We start from the raw sequence: 22,816 nt of genomic DNA, 5'->3' as shown, positions 1-22,816 counted from the left end.
TCTTACCATAGCATTTGTCTTTTCACCGTCTCACCCCAGTCTCTCGTTTTATTACTGAGGAGTGCCAGCAAACATGCATCAAATAGTTCAGTGGCGCACGGGCTCCAAGGAGAAGTGTGATTTAAATGTGAGCCTGAGTGTCCATCTTCTGAGAGCAGTTGGCTCTACGTGGGGACTTATTCTCAAAGCCAAACCAAAATAAGCCTGACCTCATCTGGGTTGCCAGAGAGTGGCAGGTGCAGGTCTGGAGAATGCCATCTTTGGGCAGTGAGCAGTTGGAAGAAATACCTGAATCCTGTGTGTGTTGCTATTCTCTGCCCAGTGTTCCCACACCATCCCATCTGTAGATTCACTTGACTCCAGAAGCTTCATTTTGCCGCCTTCTCTTGGGGTTTGGAAATGCAACCACTGGGACATGTGCCAGTGCTAAATGGGTTTGAAGGCAGTGTCAGCCTTACCAGGCCCGGAGTTTTATGCCCATGCTGGGTATGTATTTTGGACTGAGAGTCCCATGTTTAAAACAATCTTTTTTATTCATATCCCAGCAGGATTAAGGAAGGATAACAAATAGTTCCCTGAATCTGACAGATTCAGTTTAATTTTTCACACTTCCCATCAGTTCTTATGGAAAAATTGATTTAATTTAAACAAGATATCAAGGAGAAACACATTTCCAATATAGACAATGTATCTATAATTCCTTGTCCTTTTCTTTTCTCGACATTCATCCACCCAACAAACACTTACTAAACTCCGTGTATGTGCTAAGCATTAGTCCCTTTACTCACACTGGTCTCTTTGGTTTAACACTTAGTCCAGCTGTGAAGTTAAACATTGCTCAAGTGTGGGTGAAAATCCAGAATTCACACCAGAGGCCCTTGTCCTTTAATAAACTTACAAGCAGGAAGCAAGCGGCTCAGCTGTTCCTTGGTATAATGGAAGGAACCCGATGTTTGGATCCAAATAGATGTGCGTTCAAATCCTGCTTCATGCTCTGCACTTGATAGCTTTATGACTTTGGGCAATTTCTACTCAACTCTATGGAAACATTTCTTTGTGCATAATGTAAGACTATGTTGTAAGAACTCAGCAGAATGACATATGTAAAGTACCCACACTGGACATGTTTTATGGTAAGTTCATAGTAAGTACTCTTTCCCCATTCCTCCTTCCTCTTCTATTGATTTAGCATTCATTCAACAAACATTGCTGAGAGCCCACTGTGAGTCAGACACTGACCTAGATACTGGGGGACGGCAATGAAGGGAACAAAGTCTTTGCCTCCAAGGGGTTTACACACAAGGGGCTGAGCAGTGTCGGACAGTATGCAATATGCCAGCCACGTGCTGGGGAGGAAAAGAGAGTAAAGTGGAAGGAATAAGGGGATGCTCATGGTGTGACTTGTACAGCTGGTCAGGGAGATCATGTCTTTCATAAGGTGGCGCAGACCTAAAGGAAGTGAGTTCTTATCATCAACACCAGAAGAACGACTCCTTAGTTAACAGGGACCATGTCAGCTGCATTTTCTAAGTCAGTGCATGAACATGCGGCAAATAAATGAAAGATTGTCTCCTTGGGTGTTCAGAAGACTTAGTTCCACATTCTAAAATACTTACCAGTCTGCTCTAGGAGCTTTCCCATGATTTCCAGTTAAATATGCTAATATCTTAGTGTCCCATATTCCTATACCCCCAGGGTTCTCAGATGTGTCATCTCTTATGAAGAAAAGGGCAGTGTGACATGGTGGCCAAACAGATTCTTTTCCTCTCTTTTTATATAAATCCTGGACCCTTACCTAAGATTCCTTACAAAGGCACCTTCTGATTTGGCCCTGGAATTCCACTGGAAGCCTCTCAAGCTTCCTCCCCTTCTAAGGAGGTCCCGAGTATCAATCACTGCTGAGTGAGGGCCCCAGGGAGAAGGCTGGGAGGCTCTGCTGAGTCCCAGAGCAGACCCGAATCTGCAGCCCCCAAACCAACTTCACGTCCCAGCAGTTCCCCAACTCCGAGGCATGGGGAACGGGTCAGTTGTCATTCAGGAGGTCAAGCAATGAAAGGTCAAGCAGGTGCACCTGATTCTGGTCACCTGGAAAACGTCTCCAACCCAAGAGACCACACAGCGCTTTGCAAACCTTAACTTGCCTCTGAATGACCTCATGATCCTGTTTAAACAGAACACATACCCAGGTGATACCAGTGCTGCTGAAGTGGTCTGGGGTCCACATTTTGAGCATCAGGCCTCGAGGGGTCCACAAACATGGCTGCACATCAGAATCACCCAGGGAGATTTTAAAAGCTGTAGCACTCGAATATCGTCCCGTATCCTGCTCCCCCCTCCCATGACCAATTACATCAGTGTCTAGGGGGATAAGACTCAGGATAGGTATTTTCTTAAAATGCCTCAGGTGACTCCCACGTGCAGCCAAGGTTGAGAACTACCGCAACTGGCCAAGAACGTGGGCCGCCTATCCAGTGAACAGGTGAAGGGAATTAGCATTCGATAAGCACCAGCTGTAGTGCAGGCACTCTGCTTTCTACACAGATTAATTTCCTAAATAGTCACCAACATCATAAAGTAATAACACCTGACACTTGGAGAGCTGCTGTTCTTACAAGAAATTTGTATTCCCCTGCTTTCATTTAATTCACTTACTTCACGGAGGTAGAAAGCACACAGTTGATTTTTTGAGGTGAGTGAAATGCATGCATATTTGTGACTCGCGCGGGATCAGATAGTGAGTAGAAGAAGGGAAGTTCCGTTCCCCTGACCTGCAGCGGTCTGCTTTCCCCAAGCTCTGCGACCTCATCTGACGCAGGATACACGAGGCTGGCTGAGCGCAAGAGTCATGTCAGTGACACTGGGCACATGGCAGGGTCTGAAGAGGCTGCAGTCACCCCACCAAAGATAGTCTCACTGACACACACACATCGATTAGGAGACTGAGACCTGAGTAGAGAAGGGCACTCCATCTGTCGGAGGCCTTGGCAGACAGAGCAGTGGCATTAAGACACTTAGCAGGTGGCAGCAGAACCCAGAGGCCTCAGTGGAGGACTGGGATTCTGGTTCTGCCACAGATGATGGACGCAGCCCCTTCCTCCCCTCTCGGGTCTAATGGGCAACGTGTGCTGCAATCACCATCTAAAAAAAAAATTTTTTCCCCCTTTTAGGGCCTCACCCATGGCATATGGAGGTCCCCAGGCTAGGCGTCTAATCAGAGCTGTAGCTGCCAGCCTACATCACAGCCACAGGAACACCAGATCCGAGCCGTGTCTGCAACGTACACCACAGCTCACAGCAACGCTGGATCCTTAACCCACTGAGCGAGGCCAGGGATTGAACCCGCAACCTCATGGCTCCTAGTTGGATTCGTTCATCACTGAGCCATGACAGGAACTCCAGAACTTTTTTTTTTTTTTTTTTTTTTTTTTTTTTTTTTGGTATCATCTAAAAGTTATTGAGAAACAACCGGCTCCCCAGCACTGGAAAACTGGGCTATAATAATGACTCTTCCTGCTAGCAGACAGATCATTTCCAATAGTTTTTAGGTAGTAATCTTGCCATTTAATATCCAAGCAGGCTTGGGAGAGAACCTCTGGGCAGGTCGTGTGTGGGGCGGCAGCAGCTTTCTTGTGGTGAGCTAAATGGGACCTCTTCAAGCAGGAAAAGCAAAAGGTCCCACAGAGGGGACACTGTGAAGCACCCTGGGCATCCCGAGAAACTACAGGAACAGCTGGTCAACCTGGAAGGCCACTCCCAGGATGACGTGGCTAGTTCTGTGCCAGGACCCAAGGTTGCCTGCCAGTCCCAGGGACTAGTCCATCCTAAACAAATGAGCCGATTTTTACTGTTCATAGCATGGAAAGCACTGCATATCCAGCATCCATTCAGTGACTCATCCATTCATTCATTCATTCATGCTAGGTTTACTGAGTGTCTGCTAAGAGCAATGGATATTTGATGAATGACTATTTCTTTTTAGGGATTCACAATAAGTATTTTCCTGTTCTAAAACATTCACTAACTTGCCTGAGACACTCCCCCATAGGGTCTCCTCATCTAGTCCATGTCCATTGTTCACAGGTTGTGTGTTTATCACTCCCACTGGATGCACACACAGTGCGCGGCCTCAGCTGGAGGTGAATGTGATCCCGAGAGCCCGGAGGTTCCAACTCTGAGGGGCGCACATGCCCCCTTTCTCCTTTCCTTCCAGAGTTGCTTACGGGGTCATGAAATTCAAGCACGAAGCTTGCCAGGGAAAACTTGATCTTTTCCTTCCTCCTTCCTCAGTTGGAATGTTGGTTTCCTGGAGGGGCAGTGGTGCCAAGGAAAGGAGATGGGCTTTTTGGACGCGGGGATAAGACCTGTGCAGAGGTGGGAGGGGAAGACAAGGAAGTAGATGGTTCCCTACCCCTGGCCTAGGTGTGTTCGGGGGGACGATGACACCAACTCCAGCGAGCGCAGAAACTCACAGTGTGGATGCCGTCTGCACAGCCAGCGCAGGCTCCTTCTGACACCGGGGCATCCTCTGCCACATCATCATTTATGTTTTTGACTTCTAAACCATTTGGTTTTTTGTCTTTGTCCATATGAACTTGATTCCATCTTTTTTTTTCACTCCCCCTCTTACCAAATTTGCTTTGAATTTAGTTGCCCTCAGGAGGCTTCCAATTTAGGGAGGAGAACGCCAACATATGTCTCCAAGGAGAGAAAGAGTGAGTTCGAAGGAGGCTGAAGGAAACGGAGGAATTTCTCAACGGGCGGGAGGCTGCAGCATGAGTGAAAACGTGGAAGGGGCCTCATTTAAGAACTGGTGTGGGAGTTCCCGTTGTGGCTCAGTGGTTAACAAATCCGACTAGGAACCATGAGGTTGCAGGTTCGATCCCTGGCCTCGCTCAGTGGGTTAAGGATCTGGCGTTGTGGTGCAGGTCACAGACGTGGCTCGGATACAGCGTTGCTGTGGCTCTGGTGTAGGCCGGCAGCTACAGCTCTGATTTGACCCCTAGCCTGGGAACCTCCATATGCTGCGGGTGCAGCCCTAAAAAGACCAGAAAAAAACAAAACAAAACAAAAAACACCGGTGTGGATGAGGTGGTTGAATGTATCAGACTCAGGCTCCGCGAAGCCCTGACCATCAGAGGGAGCGGGTCTGTGGTCAGGAAAAGCCACTCCACCTCTCTGGGCGTAGCTGGCTGTGAATAAGCAACAGGGTATCCCATCACCAGTCCTAAGGTCTCTGAAAGTGGCCCTGGGGTCCTCAGTCTCTAAAAGGGCGGGGTTCGACTGGGCCGTATCCAAAATCTCCACTGAAAGGGGTTGCGGGCTAAAAGGATCCAGCATTTGTCCAATACCTTCTGTGTGCTGGAAGCTGAGGTCTGGCTGTGCCGCCTCATGGAATTCTCCTACTAGCACTGTCATCTCCACGTCACCTGAATGCAGATACTTCTTTGGGAATGGAACCCAGGTCTCTCTGATTCGGAAGCCCGTGTTAGAGCACACCATTTCAGCCCCAGAGGGATTGGTGATGTTGGAGGGCTTTCTCTGGCAATATTTATAGAACACGGTGGGTGCAGCGCTTGCACTGCCGCTTCAGGAGGAAGGTGGAGGCAGGCACAAAGGAGCCAGGAGGAATCAGATTCATTGCTCAGATCCTCCTCTTGTGTCTGAGTCCTGCAGGGCTAACAGGACTTGACCCCTGGGGTATGACTCACTTTGGTGATTTGGCTGAAGCTGGAGGAAACAGCACACAAAGTTGCAACTCCCCTTATAATCTCAGTTGACACTTCAATAGAAAAAAATGAGGAAAAGTCATAGGAAAATGAGAAAAATGTAAATGGAAAATAATTGTATGGCCTTAACCAGGGCACATAGAAGTTCCCGGGCCAGGGATTGAATCCAAGCTGCAGCTGTGACCTACAGCACAGGTCAGGGATCGAACCCACATTTCCACAGCAAACCAAGCGGCTGCTGTCAGGTTCTTAACCCACTGTGCCACAGGGGGAAATCCTAAATAATTTTATGAAAAAAATTCAATCTAGCTGGAAATCAAAGAATGTTCACTTAAACAACAATACAACTATAAATAGACAAAAAATGTTAAACCCTGGAATTGTGTCAGTATCCAAAAATAGAGAAATTATTTTAAAAATATGTGTGATCATACAGTGGAATACTATACCAGCATTAACATTATGTGAGTCAAGAATATAAAACTTTTTAGTGACATAGGAAGCCTCACAATATTCTTAAATGGAAAAAGCGGGAAACAAAACTGTAAAAATGGTACAAACCTAACTGGAAAATGTGTATTTACGAATAGAAAAAAATACTGGAAAAAAATGTATTTATTTTGGAGTGGCAGTTCTTTTTTTAAATTTTTTAAAATTATAGTTGATTTACAATGCGCCAATTTCTGCTGTACAGCAAAGTGACCCAGTCATACCTCTATATACATTCTTTTTCTCATAGTATTTCCCATCATGGTCTATCCCAAGAGATTGGATGTAGTTCCCTGTGCTGTGCAGTAGGACCGCAATGCCCATCCATTCTAAATGTAATAGCTTATATCTACTAACCCCAAATTCCCAGTCCCCCCTACCCCTTAGCAACCACAAGTCTGTTCTCTGTGTCTGTGAGTCTGTTTCTGTTTTGTAGGTAGGCTCATTTGTGCCATATTTTAGATTCCACATATAAGTGATATCATATGGTATTTGTATTTCTCTTTCTGACTTACTTCACTTAGTATGAGAGGAAGTAACAGCTGTATGGCTAATCAGCTTGCATCTATGTTGCTGCAAATGGCATTATTTCCTTCTTTTTTCTGGCTGAGTAGTATTCCATTGTGTATATGTATGGGTGGTAGTTCTTATTGACTACTTTTCCTTTTTTCCATATAGTCTAATGTTTCTAAATGAGTGTGTGCTGTTTTGTAGATGAAGGGCTCAACCAAGAATCAGGATTACCAGTTGTGTGAATCACATCCCTATAAGGCCACATCAGTGACATGAGGGGATCAGAACAATCTAGTGGGTTCTCAAGGCTCTTTTGAGCTCTAACATTTTATGCATTCATTCAACAAGCATTTACAAAGCATCTGTATAGAACTCTGTACAATGCGCCAACCCCGGGGCCCCCTCAGCCAAAACAGAAAGCAAAGTTTGAGTCTGATGCATCCCGGTGACATATTTGGGGGTCCTTTTTCTGCCTAAGCTTCTAGTGGCTTCACATTCTCCTCTTTCTCCTCTTCCCCTTATCAAACCTACTCTCACATAGAACACAGGCTCGACCCGATGGAGGTATAAATGATTGGCAGCATCTTAACAGATGACCTCTGCCAGAGGGGTTGGACTAGGGAGGGGTAAAATCTTTACCCAAAGGAATAAGGCCCTTGTGGCCAAAGTTTAGAAGAAGCTAGCGGGGTGGGAAAAGAGTTCTCAGAGCTGTCAGAATCTTAGCTCTTGGGGTTCCAGCCCCTGCCAGGGCTTGTGTGCCTAGTAAATTCTACTCACTTTCACAAACCAGTTCTTTCTCATCGCCCCTTCTGCATCCTTCCCAGAGAGCGGGAGCTCCCTCTGTCCTCTGCACTCCCAGAGGACCTCTCGTTGCCCTACTGTCACAGTGACCCCATCGCGTGGTGGCTTTTCATTTGGATTTCATTGTAATTTCCACATTAGGCCATGAGCCACCCGAGCGCCTCATGTTCCCTGTATCCACAGCAGGCACCCCAAGGCCCACCGTGGAGTGACAGCTGTGTGACTGATGGATGGATTTTTATCAGAATGGGATGGCCTTTATGTGACGAGTTATGAATTTCTAATTCCTAATCATCTAGCCCCTAAAAATGCTCAAGGTCTTTCAACCTGGGCGTGGCAGTTCATCATTGGAGAGGGAGATTAATTTAATCAGCATGTGTAAAATGAACTACAACAGAATAGAAAAGAACAACAAAATGGAAGACGAAAGAATTTTTTTCCCCAAGAATTCCCCAAATAATATATGTTGTGCTGTGAAACTTTTGTTTCACTTCTGTGCTGATCTGTGTATACTCGGTCATGGTGAGGTGTAACTAAAAGCAGGGGAAGCCACCTTCCTAAACTTTTTTTTTTTTGCTTTTTAGGGCTGCACCCAAGGTATATGGGGGTTCCCAGGTTAGGGGTCGAATGGGAGCTACAGCTGCTGGCCTATGCCACAGCCACAGCAACGCAGGATCCAAGCCTCATCTGTGACCTACACCACAGCTCACGGCAACACCAGATCCTTAACCCGCTGAGCGTGGCCAAAGATCGAACCCAAATCACCTTCCTAAACTATTCAGATGACAGGAGCCCAGCTCTACTGTGCTGTCTGCCCAGGGCTGAGTTTTCACTGCCTCCTAGACATCCACTGGGCACTGCCTCCTCCCCTCCTTCTATACCAAACAGACATAACCCTGTAACTGGCAGAATATTTTCCTTAGTGTAGGTTTGAGACCAGAGAATTAAGAAGACAATAGCGGTTTTTTGACCAGGAACAAAACGTAGAGGCTCTCATCCACCCTCCCATCACTCACGGGATTTCCGGAACCATTTTTGTTCTGGATTCTGTGGAACAGCCTGCTGCTGACCAGTATCTCCGCAAAGCCCCCCACCTCGACCCTCATGGAGGGAACCCAATGGCCGAGGTTGGGATGTTTGCAGGAGCAGTGGCCCAGGGTCTGTGCTTCTCAGCCTTGTGGGTGGTACAGCTGCATCACCAGGCCAGGCCCACAGGCTGAGTGCTCTATTTAAGGAAGATTCTGGAAACCCTCTTGAACAGGGTATCAGCAGCTCCTTGTACCTTGTCTCATTCGATGCGAGCAGTAACGCCGTGTAGGGGCCAAGGCTGCTTTCACCTGCACTAGTCAAGTGACCTTGGCCTCCCTGTGCCTCAGTGTCCCCTTCTATAAAATGGGGAGAGTAACTGTACCTAATTCAGAGAGATACTGTAAGGATCAAACCAGCTACTACATGCAAAGCACTTAGAACAATCTCTGCACACAGCAAGCATTCAATAAATGGTAACTATTATTATTTAATCATCTCATAAGCCTGTATGATAGTTATTATTTTTTCCAGACTTAAAAGTAGGTGCAGCGAAATTAAGGAACTTGCCCTCTGTCGTGTATCTGGAAGAGGCAAAGCCAGAACGTAAAGCCCGATCTCCTGACTCCAAGTTCTGTGATCTCTTTCCTCCAGTGACTGAGCAGCCTAGCGGGCATCACACTGTCGCCTGTGCTGAACTTCCACCTTGTCAGTCTCTGCTGGGTGCTCTGGGATCAAAGGTGCCTGGAGCGATGGTGAGCCCAGGGCAGAGCCCCTTCTCAGGATTTTGATTGGGAATAAGAATTCTCTCTGAGGGAGATAGATTCTTGGGGAGTTGTGTATATGTGTGTGTGTGTGTGTGTGTGTGTGTGTGTGTGTTACTCTGACAGCGAACCAGAAATGGGGGTCAGTGCTTGCACTGGCATTCTCTTTGAGTTCTAGGCTAAGTGGACACTGATGAGCATACATGGTAGAACCTTATGCCTTTGATTAACTTTTCATAAAAAGGTCTATAATTGGGCAGGGCAGTTTGCAATGGAGTTGATAACGTGATTGAGGGTTTCATGGGCAGAACAGCAGCTGTGCTGCATGTCCTGGTTTTTCCAGCCTGCAATTTTCACGTATATATAGTACAAAGACCTAGTAACTGTCTCTGCTTCCTCTTCGCTTATAACCCCCAGAGGGAACTGAGCTTCAACATTCAGGCCTCAGGATGGAGCCTGAGGAAAAAGATGATGGCAGTGGAGAGATTTTAAAAAATACTAAGTTTTTTGTCCATCAGAGCTCTCTGTAATGCCCACACTGCTGTATATAAATCCTCTGAAAAGAGGTGTGTGTATGATGATCAGGAGACACAGGATTCTGCAGTGCTTTTTATTTTTTATTTTTTGGCATGCAGAAGTTCCCGAACCCAAGCCACAGCAGTGACAATGCCAAATCCTTAACCTCTAGCCCACCAGGGAGCGCCTTCGATGCTTTTCAAATTATCAAGAACATTTTGATGGGTTTGCGATGGCATTCCTGGATTTTGTTACAGTCAATTTTTTGAGAATTAAAATCCCCATGGGTTTTATATGGTAATTCTGTTCATCAAAATATTTGATGGTAACGTTATGTTGCTTATTTCTCCATAAAACTGGAAAAAAAGAAAGAAAAGGGGCATTTGATTAAGCTGAGCTTTCTGGCTGTGCTGGTTAATAAATTGCTGTAATTCTCCAACAGTCCTTCTCATAGATTTGTGCCTGGGCTGAGCTGGGCATGGGAACGATAAGGGATCTTGGTGCCTACTAGAATTCTTGGCACTGACAGGTGCTCCTGAGTGTAAGCGATCTGAAACTGTCCAGGAGGAGCCACAGGAGGAGTCCCTGGGGCACTCACGCAGGATTAGAGAACAAGCCACAGTGCCAGGTTTATAGCCAGGCCATGCCATGCAGACAGAATAAGAACTGGCTGCAGCATCTTCCCTGAGCTCACACCAAGAACTTTCTTAGAAAAAAAAAAAAAAAAAAAAAATCCCTGTTAGTGAAGGTACAGCTCAAATCTTCCCACATCTACCCTGTGTGACATTGACCGAAACTGAGTCACAGGAGAGGAGCATGGCTTCCTGATATTCCTCATCTGACCCGTGAGAGAGGCAAGGTCAAATGCCTCCTGCTTCCCCAGGAGCATGGGAAGACTTACAGGAGCAAAGAGTAAGGACTTAGCACGGCAGAACAAACCCCACGCATGACCCCGAATGTCATCTCAGGCGGGCTTTTAAACTAAAGCTTTACCATTCTCTGAGAAAAGGAGTAGCTGGCACTCTTGCCCTTGAGAAATCCAGAGGCCCCTCTGAGGACAGACGTCACATCTTCGCAGACTGTGCATCACGCGGCCCATTCAGCTAAGAGTCTGAACCCACCCCTGGTTTTCACACATCGCCGCTTTGCAACAAGATCTTCAGATGTGCATGCGACCGAAAGGGGGCAAGACTTCAGGAGAGATCCTTGGCGCCCCGCGTCCCAACCACTGGCCGCCTCCCGCCCACGGGGACCCCATGCTCCGCGCCCCCCCAACTCACCTCCAGCACAATTTCTTTCAGCTGGAACTGCTTCTGCGAGACTTTATCCGAAGTCACCGGCTCGTGGTAGTAGAGGCAGAGCAAGTCGTATTTCTTCAAAACCTGCTTGAAGTTCTTCTCGGTCAGACTGACCACGCGGTCCTTGCCGTCATAGGTGGGAAAGTTCAGCCCCTCCTCCGCCCCGCAGGAGGACAGCAGGTAGACCCCCAGCACAAGCAGGTGCGTTCTCTTCATCTGGGCAAAGTGTTGCTCTTCTTCCCCCGAAACACTGCGTGCAGGAGAGAGGACCTGAGAGCCCTTGGGAGCAGAGAAGCCACTGCGGTCTCTCTCCTCGGCCCTGCCTGGGTCGGAGAACCCCGCCCCGGTCACCTCCTCCTGCGGAGAAGTGTAATCGCGGGCTCAGGAGGAGCGAGCGCAGGCTCTCACACATGCGTGCGGAGTAAGAGCCAGGCTGGACCGCCAAGCCCCAGATACCTCGCATAGCTCTGCCCAGCCCCGGGGCTCATCAGGAACTCCATTTTTAGGATGCAGTTGTTTCAGGCTAAAAATAAATCAGGCAATGAATAAAAAAGTTAGATATGGCACCGCTGAGGGATTCGCTGATAGAGTTTGTCAGGCTGATGGAGAGGGAGGAGGCGGGAGGCAGGCAGGGTGCCCATAAAACGAGGAGGCCGGGAAGGTCAGAGGAGAGAAATGAACTCAGAGGGAGGAGGGGAAAGGGAGGGGAGGGAGAGATGGGACTGAGGGACCAGGAAGCTGTGCAGAGGCTTGGGTGTACAGGGGCCACTCAGATGCTACTGATCAGTGCATTACCGCAGGGAGCTATCTCAGCCTGTCCTGGCCTGGCAGGCTGCTCATCCCCTACCCCTCACTGCTGACATGGGGATCAGACGGACCCCCAGGTGGACTTGACATTCTGCCCCTGCCTTTCCCTGGCTGGCTGCTGTGCCGTCACTGGGCGAGGGCTACAGGGACACCCTTTCTCCATGGGAAGAGCTCCAGAGGCCCCAGCCCACCCGGGGTCACCATTCCTCTCCTTCCACCCCTGCCCATAGCTGAACACCGCTGACACCAGATCCTGTGCCCAGCTTAAAATTAAATGAAAAGTCAGCAGTCTTACTCAGAAACCCCCTTCGGTTTTGCGCTCTTACCCCTGCATCTGTCTTGTCTTAACATTAGCACCCAATGTACCATTTTTACCCCTTTCCCTCTTCATTAGAGACAGACTGCTGTAGAGCGTCCAGAAGTTGGACAGATCTGAGTTCAAATCTAGGCTTTGCCTCGTAGCGGCTGAATGAACATTGGAGCATCACTCCCTCTCTTTGATTCTCAGGTCCCCCCATCTGTGTAAAATGGGGATAATTACAACTATATTGTGAGGTTTGGAACATAGAGATGGAAAAGTGTGGTGCAAAGCAGTTACCAAACGCGGCCGCTATTATGGTTACTTCATTCTTCTTGGAGATGGTGGAACAGGGGTTATTATACTTACTTGTCAGTTTCTAATAGTGAGGGTTTGCAAACTCTTTTCTATGCATTTTCTTCTTGAATCCAGCAGACAATCAGGGCACATGTGATTAGGGTTCATTGCATGGGGGGTTCAGCACCTCATCAGAGATCGTATTACTAACTGCCCTGTGCTCCTGGCTGCTTTCACTCGGATAGGGCAGTACCCCCACAAGATGCCCTGTTTTGTTCTTAAGTGGTTCCACCTGTTCTGGTTAAACAGTCTTTCCACTCTTTAGAGCAGTCGATGGCTGTCATGATTCGGGCCAAGATTTTGTCTTTCTTTGGTTAGAAAATCAGCTTTGGAAATAGCAAGGATACTGTCCTGCACAAACTTGGCAGGGGACAGAAGGAAAAAAAGACATTCGGTGGCCCACGTGAGTGAGACCAAGCCCCTCTACAGCCAGAGGGCCTGATGCTGAGAGCCAAGCTGATGGGCCCTGTCTTCAGGGTACATTCGTGTCCAGGAAGCCAGGACCTGGGGGACCCTCTCATTGAAACCTATGGCAGCATTCACTTCTTTCTGATGGTAAATTCTCCAGGCTTTTAAAGATGAGCCAAGAATAGCCGTTCTAAGATGTGGTTAGCTTTTTGAGTCATTGGCCGACACTGGAGATGAGGTCTCTGCTTTCTTTAGAACATTTAGGGGGAAAAAGATTTCCAAGTGTAACAATGGATGTCTTGACTTTTCCAGGTCAGCTTCTTAAAACTGTTCCCAGTTGTCCCAATCTCATTGGATTATCTTTATTTAGAATTTGCTCCACTTTGCATAATATATGCTTTTTTTTAATGTTACAAAAAAAAATTTGGAGATGTTTAAAATCTGCGTCTTTGAATTTCCCAGTGACTTGCAACGGATGAAAAATACCAGGGCAAAGGGATAATTAAAAAAAAAAAATCAGTCTAGCCATCAGATTTGGCTTATGACCAGCTGTGTATGAACGGAAAAAAAAGTCCCAGTGTGGAAAGTTCCTGTCCCTAAGTCCCAGCTCTATTGGGAGCCTCAAAGCCCAGCCCTGAGGACAGTGCGGCCACTGACACATGTTGGGGTGATCAGATTTCCCACTGTCCACCCACACCCAGAGGTGGGGGCCTAAATGTGTGCCCCACTCTTGGTTAGGTTTGCCTCATCTACTTTTTATGTCCCAGCCATTTTTTTTCTGGCTGCGATTTATTGTTTTTGTTTTTCCTTTGCTTACGTCCTGCTCACCAACTGTAATATATTTGTTTTGTAAACAAGGGATTCTTCTGATTTTTCTTTCTTGCTTGCCTTTTTTTTTTTTTTTTTTTCCTTTTCTTTTTAGTGCCACACCCATGGCATATGGAAATTCCCGAGCTAGGGATCAAATCGGAGCTGCAGCTGCAGCTGGCCTGTACCACAGCCACAGTAATTCGGGATCTGAGCCGCATCTTCGACCTACACCATAGCTCATGGCAATGCTGGGTCCTTAACCCACTGAGCGAGGCCAGGGATCAAAACCGAGTCTTCATGGGTGCTAGTTGGGTTTGTTAACTGCTGAGCCACGCCGGAACTCCTCTTCTGCTATTTCTAAGTCAACTTGGCATCCAGTCAGTCAGCTTCTCATGCCGGTTTTAGCAGCTTCCCAAGTCAGGGTGTCACCTACACACACCTAGATTATGGAATTGTGCTGAAGGGTGTGTGTATCTTTGTGTCCTTAGCAGGTATTTTTTTGGTCTTCATTTTTATTTTTAAATTTTTTTAAATTTTTATTTATTTATTTATTGTCTTTTTGCCTTTTCTAGGGCCGCCTCCGCAGCATATGGAGGTTCCCAGGCTAGGGGTCTAATCAGAGCTGTAGCCGCCGGTCTACGCCACAGCCATAGCAACGTGGCATCCAAGCCGTGTCTGTGACCTACACCACAGCTCACGGCAATGCCGAATCCTCAACCCACTGAGCAAGGCCAGGATCAAACCCACAACCTCATGGTTCCTAGTCGTGTTCGTTAACCACTGACCCACGACGGGAACTCCTAAATTTTATTTTTATTGAAATGTAGTTGCTTTATAATGTGTTAGTTTCAGGTGTACAGTAAAGTGATCCAGTTATAGATACATATATATAAAAATATATATATTCTTTTTTTATATTCTCTTCCATTATAGGTTATTACAAGATATTGAGTATGGTTCCCTGTGCTGTACAGTAGGTCCTTGTTGGTGATCTATTTTCTATGTAGTAGTGCGTGTAGTTTGCTTCCACATTCCTGATTTATCCCTCTTCCCCCGGTCTCTTTGGTAACCATAAATTTGTTTTCTATGTCTGTGAATTTTGTCTCTGTTTTTAAACAAGAAAGAATAAAACAAAGTAAACAAATCAATACAAAGGAATGCTAATTATTGTCACAATATGTGACATAGGCCCCTTATTTTTGCTAACAACGTTCAGTCCCTCACTGTTTGGCCACTCCCGAGAATCCCTTTCTCTAATCTCACCCCTTTCATTTATTTACCCTTGACAGGTGGCAGGATGATTTTGCAGATATTATTTAATTGGATCTTCATAATAACTCATTTTATGCATGAATCGGGGTTTGAAGCCATGATCTTTCATTTAGTTGTTCATTAAATAAATTTTTATGAGGCATCTTCTATGTTCCAGACACTTTTCTGGGTACTAGGGAAGGATACATGTGCACCTGAATTCGCCGGATTCACATCCAAGAGGGGAGCCAAACAATAATCAGTCAAAACAAAATTTATGTACTCTGTGTGTGTTTATGTGTGTGTGTTTGTGTAGCCATGTAAAATAGGAGGGTATTTTATGTGTGCTCTGAAAAGCGATTGAGAAGGACAAGGGAAGGACAGTGCGTAGGAGGTGGCCCTCTTGGGCCAGGGTGGTGGAAAGCATCTTCCAGGAGGGAGCCTGGGGGCAGCAGGGACGGTGGGAGTGCGGCCAAGAGCAAGATAAGGAGGAAAGTCAGTGGCAGGGAGAAGACGGGGGCGCCTCAGAGCTGAGACCTACCGAGATCCCACCACTAGGGGGCGTTTCACCCACTCTTCGGTCCTCCCTGAAAGCATCAGTTTTCTCTGAGACTTTTTCTGTCTGTTCATAAGACAGATGGGCTCACACCTACATGGGAAGGTCCACGGGCAGGGAACCTATCTGAAGGACTCAGAGGCGGCTCAGAGAGAGCTGTGACCCGGAAGTCAGGAGACCTGGGTCCTGGGCTGGGCTGATACCATGGTCAAGTCTAACCACATTTCCACCCTGACAGTTCTAATTTGTGGAGAAGAGGGTCAGACTCTCTGGTCTCCTGTGGCCTCTTTCTGGCTCTAAAATTCTAGAATTTGTTCTGCTCATAGAATATATTTTCCTTTCCCAGGACAGACCTTGGCACACCCACAGGTTTGAGGAAATTTGTTGACAGTTAGTTACCTGTGAAGGAAACTTGCTGACAGTTAGTTTGATGGGCGTAACTCTGGACAAGTCCAAACTTGCCTCGCCTCCCGGGCAGAGATCTAGGACTTCACTGCCTCCAAAGTCCCCTTCTTTGGCTAAAATACTCCACCCAGTGGACAAAGCCGAGTATGGCATCTTTCTTTCTTGGAGTCTCTTTCTCCCTCGTATTCCAACAGGCCACTGGCTTGGGGAGTCAGCCTGCTGGTCCCAGTAGAGAAAATCCCAGAAATGCCTGTGTCCACCTCTAGCCCTGTGCTCCATGGCCTCAGACTTGCTGTGGTCAAATCAGAACAGTCTAGCAACCCCAACGCCCTCCTTTTCCTCTTGACTCTGAATTTCAGACGGCCTTCTGGCTTCTCAGCACCAGAAAGCTCCTAGATAGAACCAAGCAGAAAAAGATCAATGCTGGGTTAAAAAAAAAGAGCTAAGGTGTACAAAAGTCCAAGTTTTAATGAATTGTCACTTCCTCGAGGAGACTCTTGAGGTGTAGACCAGGGGCTGACATTCAATCTCCTTACATAACATACTTCTTGGAAATATCACTCCCACTGGGATTCTTTTATCCCCAGCTAGACTGAGCCTTGTAGGAGCTGGGACAACATCTGTTCAAAGTGTTCCTTAAAGCCAGCCTCGCCTATGGTCGTTCTCATTGAATATTTGTTAAATAAATTTGCAGCCCTTATTTTGTATCAGGCTTTACGTACTTTACACATTTAAATTATTCTTCTTGGCAACCCTATGAGGTTGATAGTTTTAGTATTTCCAGATGGGTAAGCCAAGGCATAGAGAGGGTAACTTGCTCAGGCCCATGGGGCTAGTACTGGCAGAGCTGGAGTTTGAATCCAGAAGGTGGGCTTTCTTTCTGATTTCTTTACCACTTGTAACTACAGCTAGATGTCTGTCCCAGGGGGCTCATGAAGTCACTTGGACAAGCCAGGAATTGCTTCCGAACAATAGATGGCTGTCCACAATGTGAAACTGCTTATTTGGGAGTAGATTCTGAGGGGTTTTGGTCCTGCACTGAGTGTGCTCAGTGTGCTTTCTGTGTGTAAAGGAGGAGAAGCAAGAAGGGAACTAATGTTTCGGTGTCTGCTATGAGCCAGTCACTGGGCTCATTACATTTTACACATCATCTCATTTAAAGTTCTATCAAGCGGAGTATTATTCCTTCCATTTCACAGATAAGGAAACCGAGATTCGAGATCAAGTGCTTTACCAAATTAATACACTTGGTAAGTAGCGGGGGCTGGATTTGGACCCTGGTCTGTCTGGTTTGTCAGGACCCCAGGCTACTCTGCATAAGGAGGGGGACACTCCTCTGTCTCCTTTAGGGAAAAACAAAAAGAGAAAAACTGAGACTACAGAAAATCTAGAGGACAAGAAAATAAAAAGAAAAGCAGCTCTTTGGACAAGAGAGACAAAGAGAAACAATTAGAAAAAATAAGAAAGAAAGAAAATGAGAAATTTCGTTCAGAAGAAAACATGCATGAGAGCAGATAAAGGGAAACTTAAGGCTTATGTGCCCTGGAACTGGAAGGAAGATATAGACTTCTCAGGGGAAGCCACAAAAGAACAGAAAAACAAAGGCAAAAACCAAACCTACCTGGATATAGAGGTTATGTCAGAGCGTCCAAACGGAGAGTGTGATGGAATAATGGCCCCTCCACTCCCCAGAGACGTCCAGGTCCTAATCATTCACATGTGGATTCCAGGATCAGGTCATCAAATTAAAAAAAAAAAGTGTTGAGATTTTGATCGCGTTTGGGAAGACCTGGCATCTTTACACCATCGAGCTTTCTGAACCACGAACAAGGTCCATCTCTGTGTGATTTAGGTCTTCTTTGATTTCTTTCAGAAGTTTTCTGTGGATTTCATAATATCTTTTGTCAGATTTATCTGGAACTGTTTGATATTCTCTGTGGTACTAAATTGACAGATTTTTAAAGTTTTGATTTTCATTTGTTAATAGTATATAGAGAAACAACTGATTTTTATGTATTGATCTTGCATCCTGTAAACTTGCTAAACTCAGTAGTTCTGAAAGGTTTTTGGAGATTCCATTGGATTTTCTACATAAATAGCCATGTCATCTGCAAACAAGGAGTGTTCTATTTCTTCCTTTGAAATGTGGATGCTTTTTGTTTCTTTCACTTGCCTTCCTGCACGGACTAGGGCCTCCAGCATGATGCTGATGGATGTGGGGAGAATGGGCACCCTGGCCTTGTCTGATCTTAAGAGAGCAGGACTCAGGCTCTTACTACAAGTATGATTGTAGCTGTAGAATTTTTATGGATGCCCTTTAATAGGTCAAGGAAATTTCTCTTTCTTTTCCAAGTTGGCTGAGGATGTTTCTCAGAAATGGGTATTGAATTTACTTTTGAGGATGGGTGTTGCAAATACTTTTTCTGCTTCTATTGAGATTACTTTCTCACTCAATTGAGAAAGTCAGTTTTCTTTGTTCTTCTTTCTTTCTGTTGATTTGGTGAATTACGAATTGATTGATGAACTGATTTTTGAAAGTAATTCAACTTTGGATCTCTAGGATTAACCCCATTTGATCATAATATATTATCCTTTTCATACACTTTGGATTAAATTTACTAGAATTTTGTTTAAAGTTTTTGCACCTTTGTTCGTGAATTGTCTGGGTCTGTAATGCCTTGTGATGCTCCCAACTATTATCTTGTGTTTTCCTTCCACCCAAAGGACTTGCTCTAACAATTCTGATGGTACAGGTATGTTGATGATGATTCCTTTAGCTTTTGTTCGTCTAAAAATGTTTTCATTTTGGAAAGATATTTTCGCTAGATAAGAGTTCTAGGCTCACAGTTTTTTCAGTTTTTTCTTTCATTATCTTAAAGTCATTCTGCTGTTGTTCCTTACAAGCAATTGCTGTCATCCTTATCTTTGTTCCATTGGACGTAAGTTTTCTTTTTCCCTGGGGCTGTTTTTAGGATTTTCTTTCTATCCATAGATGTTAGCAATTTGATTCTGATGTGCCTTGGTTTAGTGGATTGGTTTTTTTCATGTTTCTTGTGCTTGGGGGTTGTTGTGTTCCTTGGAACTATGGATTTATAGTTTTCACTAAATGTGTTAAATGCTTGGTCATTATTTCTTTAAATATTTTTTTCTGTCTCCTCTCCCTCTTAAGAATTCCAGCTACATATAATCAGTCACTTAGGGTTGCCTCTTGGCTCACGGATCTCTTTTTCATTTTCTAAAATTCTTTTTTCCTCTTTGTGTTTCGTTTTGGATAGTGTTTATTGCTACATCTTCAGGTTCACTAGTCTTTTCTTCTTCAACATACAATCCTTTGTTAATCCCAGCCAGTGTATTTTTCATCTCAACCATCATAGTTCTCACCTCTTTAAGTCTCACTGATCTTTTTATATCTTCCTTGAATTAAATTTTTTGAAGATGTGGACTATAATTACAATAACTATCTCACTGTCCTTTTTGCTAATTCTAACATCTGTGTTGGTTCTGGGCCAGCTTTGATTGTTATCATTATTGTTATCATAATTCTCATCATTATGGGTCATATTGCCTTGCTTCTTTGAATGCCTGATAATATTTGATTGGATGCCAGATCTTCTGAATTAATACCTCACTGGATGCTTTATTTTTAAATTTTCTATAAATGTTCTTGAACTTTGTTCTATGATGAAGTTAATTTTTGGAGATAGTTTAATCTGTTCTGGTCTTAATTTTCAGATTTTTTTTTTTCTTTTAGGTAGGACCAGAGCAGTGATAGCCTAAGACTAGTTATTCCCCATTGCTGAGACAAGCCTCTTCTGAGCAGTCTACCCAATATCCCATGAATTTGAGGTTTTTTTCAGTCCAGCTGATAGAAACAAGACCTCTTAATGGCTCCGTATAAGCAGAGGATACTGTTCTATCTAGTTTCATCCTTTTGGACTCTTCTTTTGCCCAGTCTCATGTAGTTTTCTCACACACATGCACTCATCAGTATTCTGCTCAGTACTTGAGAGGGGCCTCTGTCTCTCTGTGCAGCTCTTGTCTCTGCTTCTGTAGCCTGTGAACTTTAGCTCTTTGGTCTCCTCAGACCCTCTGCTCTTCCTCAACACAGGGATTCTGTCTCGATTATCCCTTTCTGTGCTACTACTCAGGGGCCCCGTCCAGGCAGTGTGCTGGAGCAATCGTGGAGCTTAACCTACTTGTTCCCTCTCTCTCCTGGATCATGCTCCTTCACTGCCAAATGGACAGTCTCTTAAAAACTGTTCATTCAAATGTTTTTCTGGATTTTTTTGGTTGTTTCAGATGGGGGAGTAATTTGGTCCCTGTTACCCCATTTTTTTTCTGGAAGTCCTAGAAAATTGAAATTTAGCTCTGGATGTACAAGCAAAAATAGACAAGAACTCCTTTTATGATATGATGTGGGTCATGAAGATTGCACTTATCTCAACGAATTTAGTTTTTATAAGTTTTTAGTTTATTTCTAAATAATTATAAAAGCTAAAGGTATAGCAGTGAGATTATGATAGAATGCAAGTAGCAAAAATCCAATGCATTGTATTACATAGTTTGTATTATTGGAGGCAGGGAAGGCTGTGAGGTTAGTATGTTTCATCTGCTGGACAGTGTTATCAGCATCTTTTCTGTTTCCATTTCCATCTCTCTGCTTTGCCTTCTCTTGCCTTAAATCCTCATCATATTATTGGATGTGCCTGGTTGTTGATGGATGACTGCAAACAACTCTTAGACTCCAGGCTTTTTCTACTACTTCCAGAAAAATCGTGGGTATTTTTTTCCCTGGAAACCACCAGCACCTGTCTTCTCTAGACTCCTCAGCTAAAGTTAGGTCATGTGTCCACCTCCAAAAACTAGAGTCCAGGGGATTCACTTAGAGTGAGTCACTGAGATTCTAGTGGGGTCAGTTTTCCCAAAGCCTTCGGCTGCCAGGAAGGGGTGAGATACCCACATGGCACCCAGATCATTGTCAAAAGGCAGAGGAATGTGGGGAAGCAATCACAGTGTCCACCTGGATGGGCAGCAGGCCATTTACGAGCATGATAATGTGAGAAGAAAGAATGTATATGTGTATGTGTGACCGGGTCACCTTGCTGTACAGTAGAAAATTGACAGAACACTGTAAGCCTGCTATAATGGAAAAAAATAAGAATCGTTAATAAAAAAAGTATTTGGGACAATAATACAGCATAGCATGAACGGTCTTTTTATTCCTAATAAATAAAAATGACGTTAGTATTTTTTGGACTCCAACTTTATAGAAATTTTGGCCTTATCTTTTTATGTAAATTAGGATCAGGATCAGAGAAATTATACTTGGGGAGTTATGAATATCACCTCCAGATACATTCATAAAATTAATATTTATATTTCCTCTTCTTTCATTTTTAAAATTTTATTGAGGTATAGTTGATTTACAATGTTGTATTAATTTCTGCTGCACAGCAAAGTGATTTTGTTATACATATACATTTATCCATTCTTTTTTTTGTCTTTTGTCCTTTTAGTGCCACACTGGTGGCATATGGAGGTTCCCAGGCTAGGGGTCTAATCAGAGCTGTAGCTGCCAGCCTACACTAGAGCCACAGCAACTCGGGATCTGAGCCTCGTCTGCAACCTACACCACAGCTCATGGCAACACCGGATCCTTAACCCAGTGAGCAAGGCCCTTAACCCACTGATCCTACCCGCAAGTTCGTGGTTCCTAGTTGGATTCATTTCTGCTGCGCCACGACGGGAACTCCCATGCCTTCTTTTCAGATTCTTTTCCCATGTAGGTTATCACAGAACATGGAGTAGATTTTTCTGAGCTGTACAGCAGGTTCCTCTTGAGCATCCATTCCATGTACAATAGTGTGCATATACCAGTCCCAAACTCCCCCGCCATCCCTCCCCACCCCGATCCCCTTTGGCACCCCAAAGTTTGTTTTTGAAATCTATGAGTCTGTTTCGGTTTGGTAAAGTTCATTTGTATCACTTTTTTAGATTCCACATATAAGTTATACCAGATGATATCTGTCTTTCTCTCTGATTACTTCACTCCGTATAACCTCTAGGTCCGTCCACATTGCTGCAAATGACATTATTTCATTCTTTTTTATGGCCGAATAGTGTTCCGTGTGTGTGTGTGTGTGTGTGTGTGTGTGTGTGTGTGTGTGTATCACATTTTCTTTATCCATTCCTCTATGGATGGACATTTAGGTTGCTTCCATGTCTTGACTATTGTAAGTGCTGCTATGAACATTTATCTTTTGGAAGGCAGCTATGCTAACCACTATACCAACACGCCCAAACATGTATCTTTTTGAATTACTGTTTTCTCTGGTATATGCTTCCTCTTAATGTGTTTCAACACCAATGTCCCTTGTATTTCTGGTCTTGGAACAAAGTGTGCTTTAAGCACAAATTGGAAAACATGATGCGTAAGAATAAAGGTAACTGAAAGCTCTGCAATAGCCAGTGGCGGCTGAGGGATGCTCTGAGTGTGTCAGGAGCTGGCCTCTCTGGCTCCACGAAGGGGCGTGTGTACCAATATTTAGTTGGAAGCTCCCAAATAGTTTTATGTTAAGTGGCAAGATTTTAAATTAGTATTTTAGGTACTTATTAAAAAAAAAGTTGAAGAAGAAGTCTTACTGCCATTATGTCGGAATTCTTGGGACAGTGTCACAGCCTCCCAGCTGAGAAGATTGTCTCCAGGGCTCACGATACACCAGGCATTGTGTGAGCACTTTCCGTGAAATGGCAAACGTGTATCTTCTCAGATACCCTGTGTGGTTGTCCCC

The 22,816-nt window shown here is 45.0% G+C and overlaps 2 protein-coding genes across 10 annotated transcripts in view; one reads left to right on the top strand and one right to left on the bottom strand.

Moving 5' to 3' along the window:
* CASQ2 (calsequestrin 2) overlaps positions 1-11,471 on the bottom strand; it is a 65,794-nt gene extending 54,323 nt beyond the window's left edge. For all 5 annotated transcript variants that reach the window (XR_014844393.1, XR_014844394.1, XR_014844395.1 and 2 more), the window contains exon 1: positions 11,116-11,471. Coding sequence is in view for 1 of the 5 variants with exons in the window: in XM_021089995.2 (XP_020945654.2) it covers positions 11,116-11,349 (234 nt within the window). In the remaining 4 variants the exon portion in view is untranslated. The remainder of the gene's footprint in view (positions 1-11,115) is intronic.
* The window catches only part of SLC22A15 (solute carrier family 22 member 15), a 255,205-nt gene continuing 243,356 nt past the window's right edge, over positions 10,968-22,816 (top strand). For all 5 annotated transcript variants that reach the window (XR_014844386.1, XM_085023482.1, XM_085023479.1 and 2 more), the window contains exon 1: positions 10,968-11,334. The gene's annotated coding sequence lies outside the window, so the exon portion shown is untranslated. The remainder of the gene's footprint in view (positions 11,335-22,816) is intronic.

The sequence above is a fragment of the Sus scrofa genome, chromosome 4, assembly GCF_054392235.1.
Source record: "Sus scrofa isolate SSC_HxYL_T2T_F1_AM1 chromosome 4, Sscrofa_HxYL_maternal_Yorkshire_Landrace_v2.0, whole genome shotgun sequence".
NCBI classification, from domain to species: domain Eukaryota; kingdom Metazoa; phylum Chordata; class Mammalia; order Artiodactyla; family Suidae; genus Sus; species Sus scrofa.
This window is presented reverse-complemented; position numbering and strand designations above follow the sequence as displayed.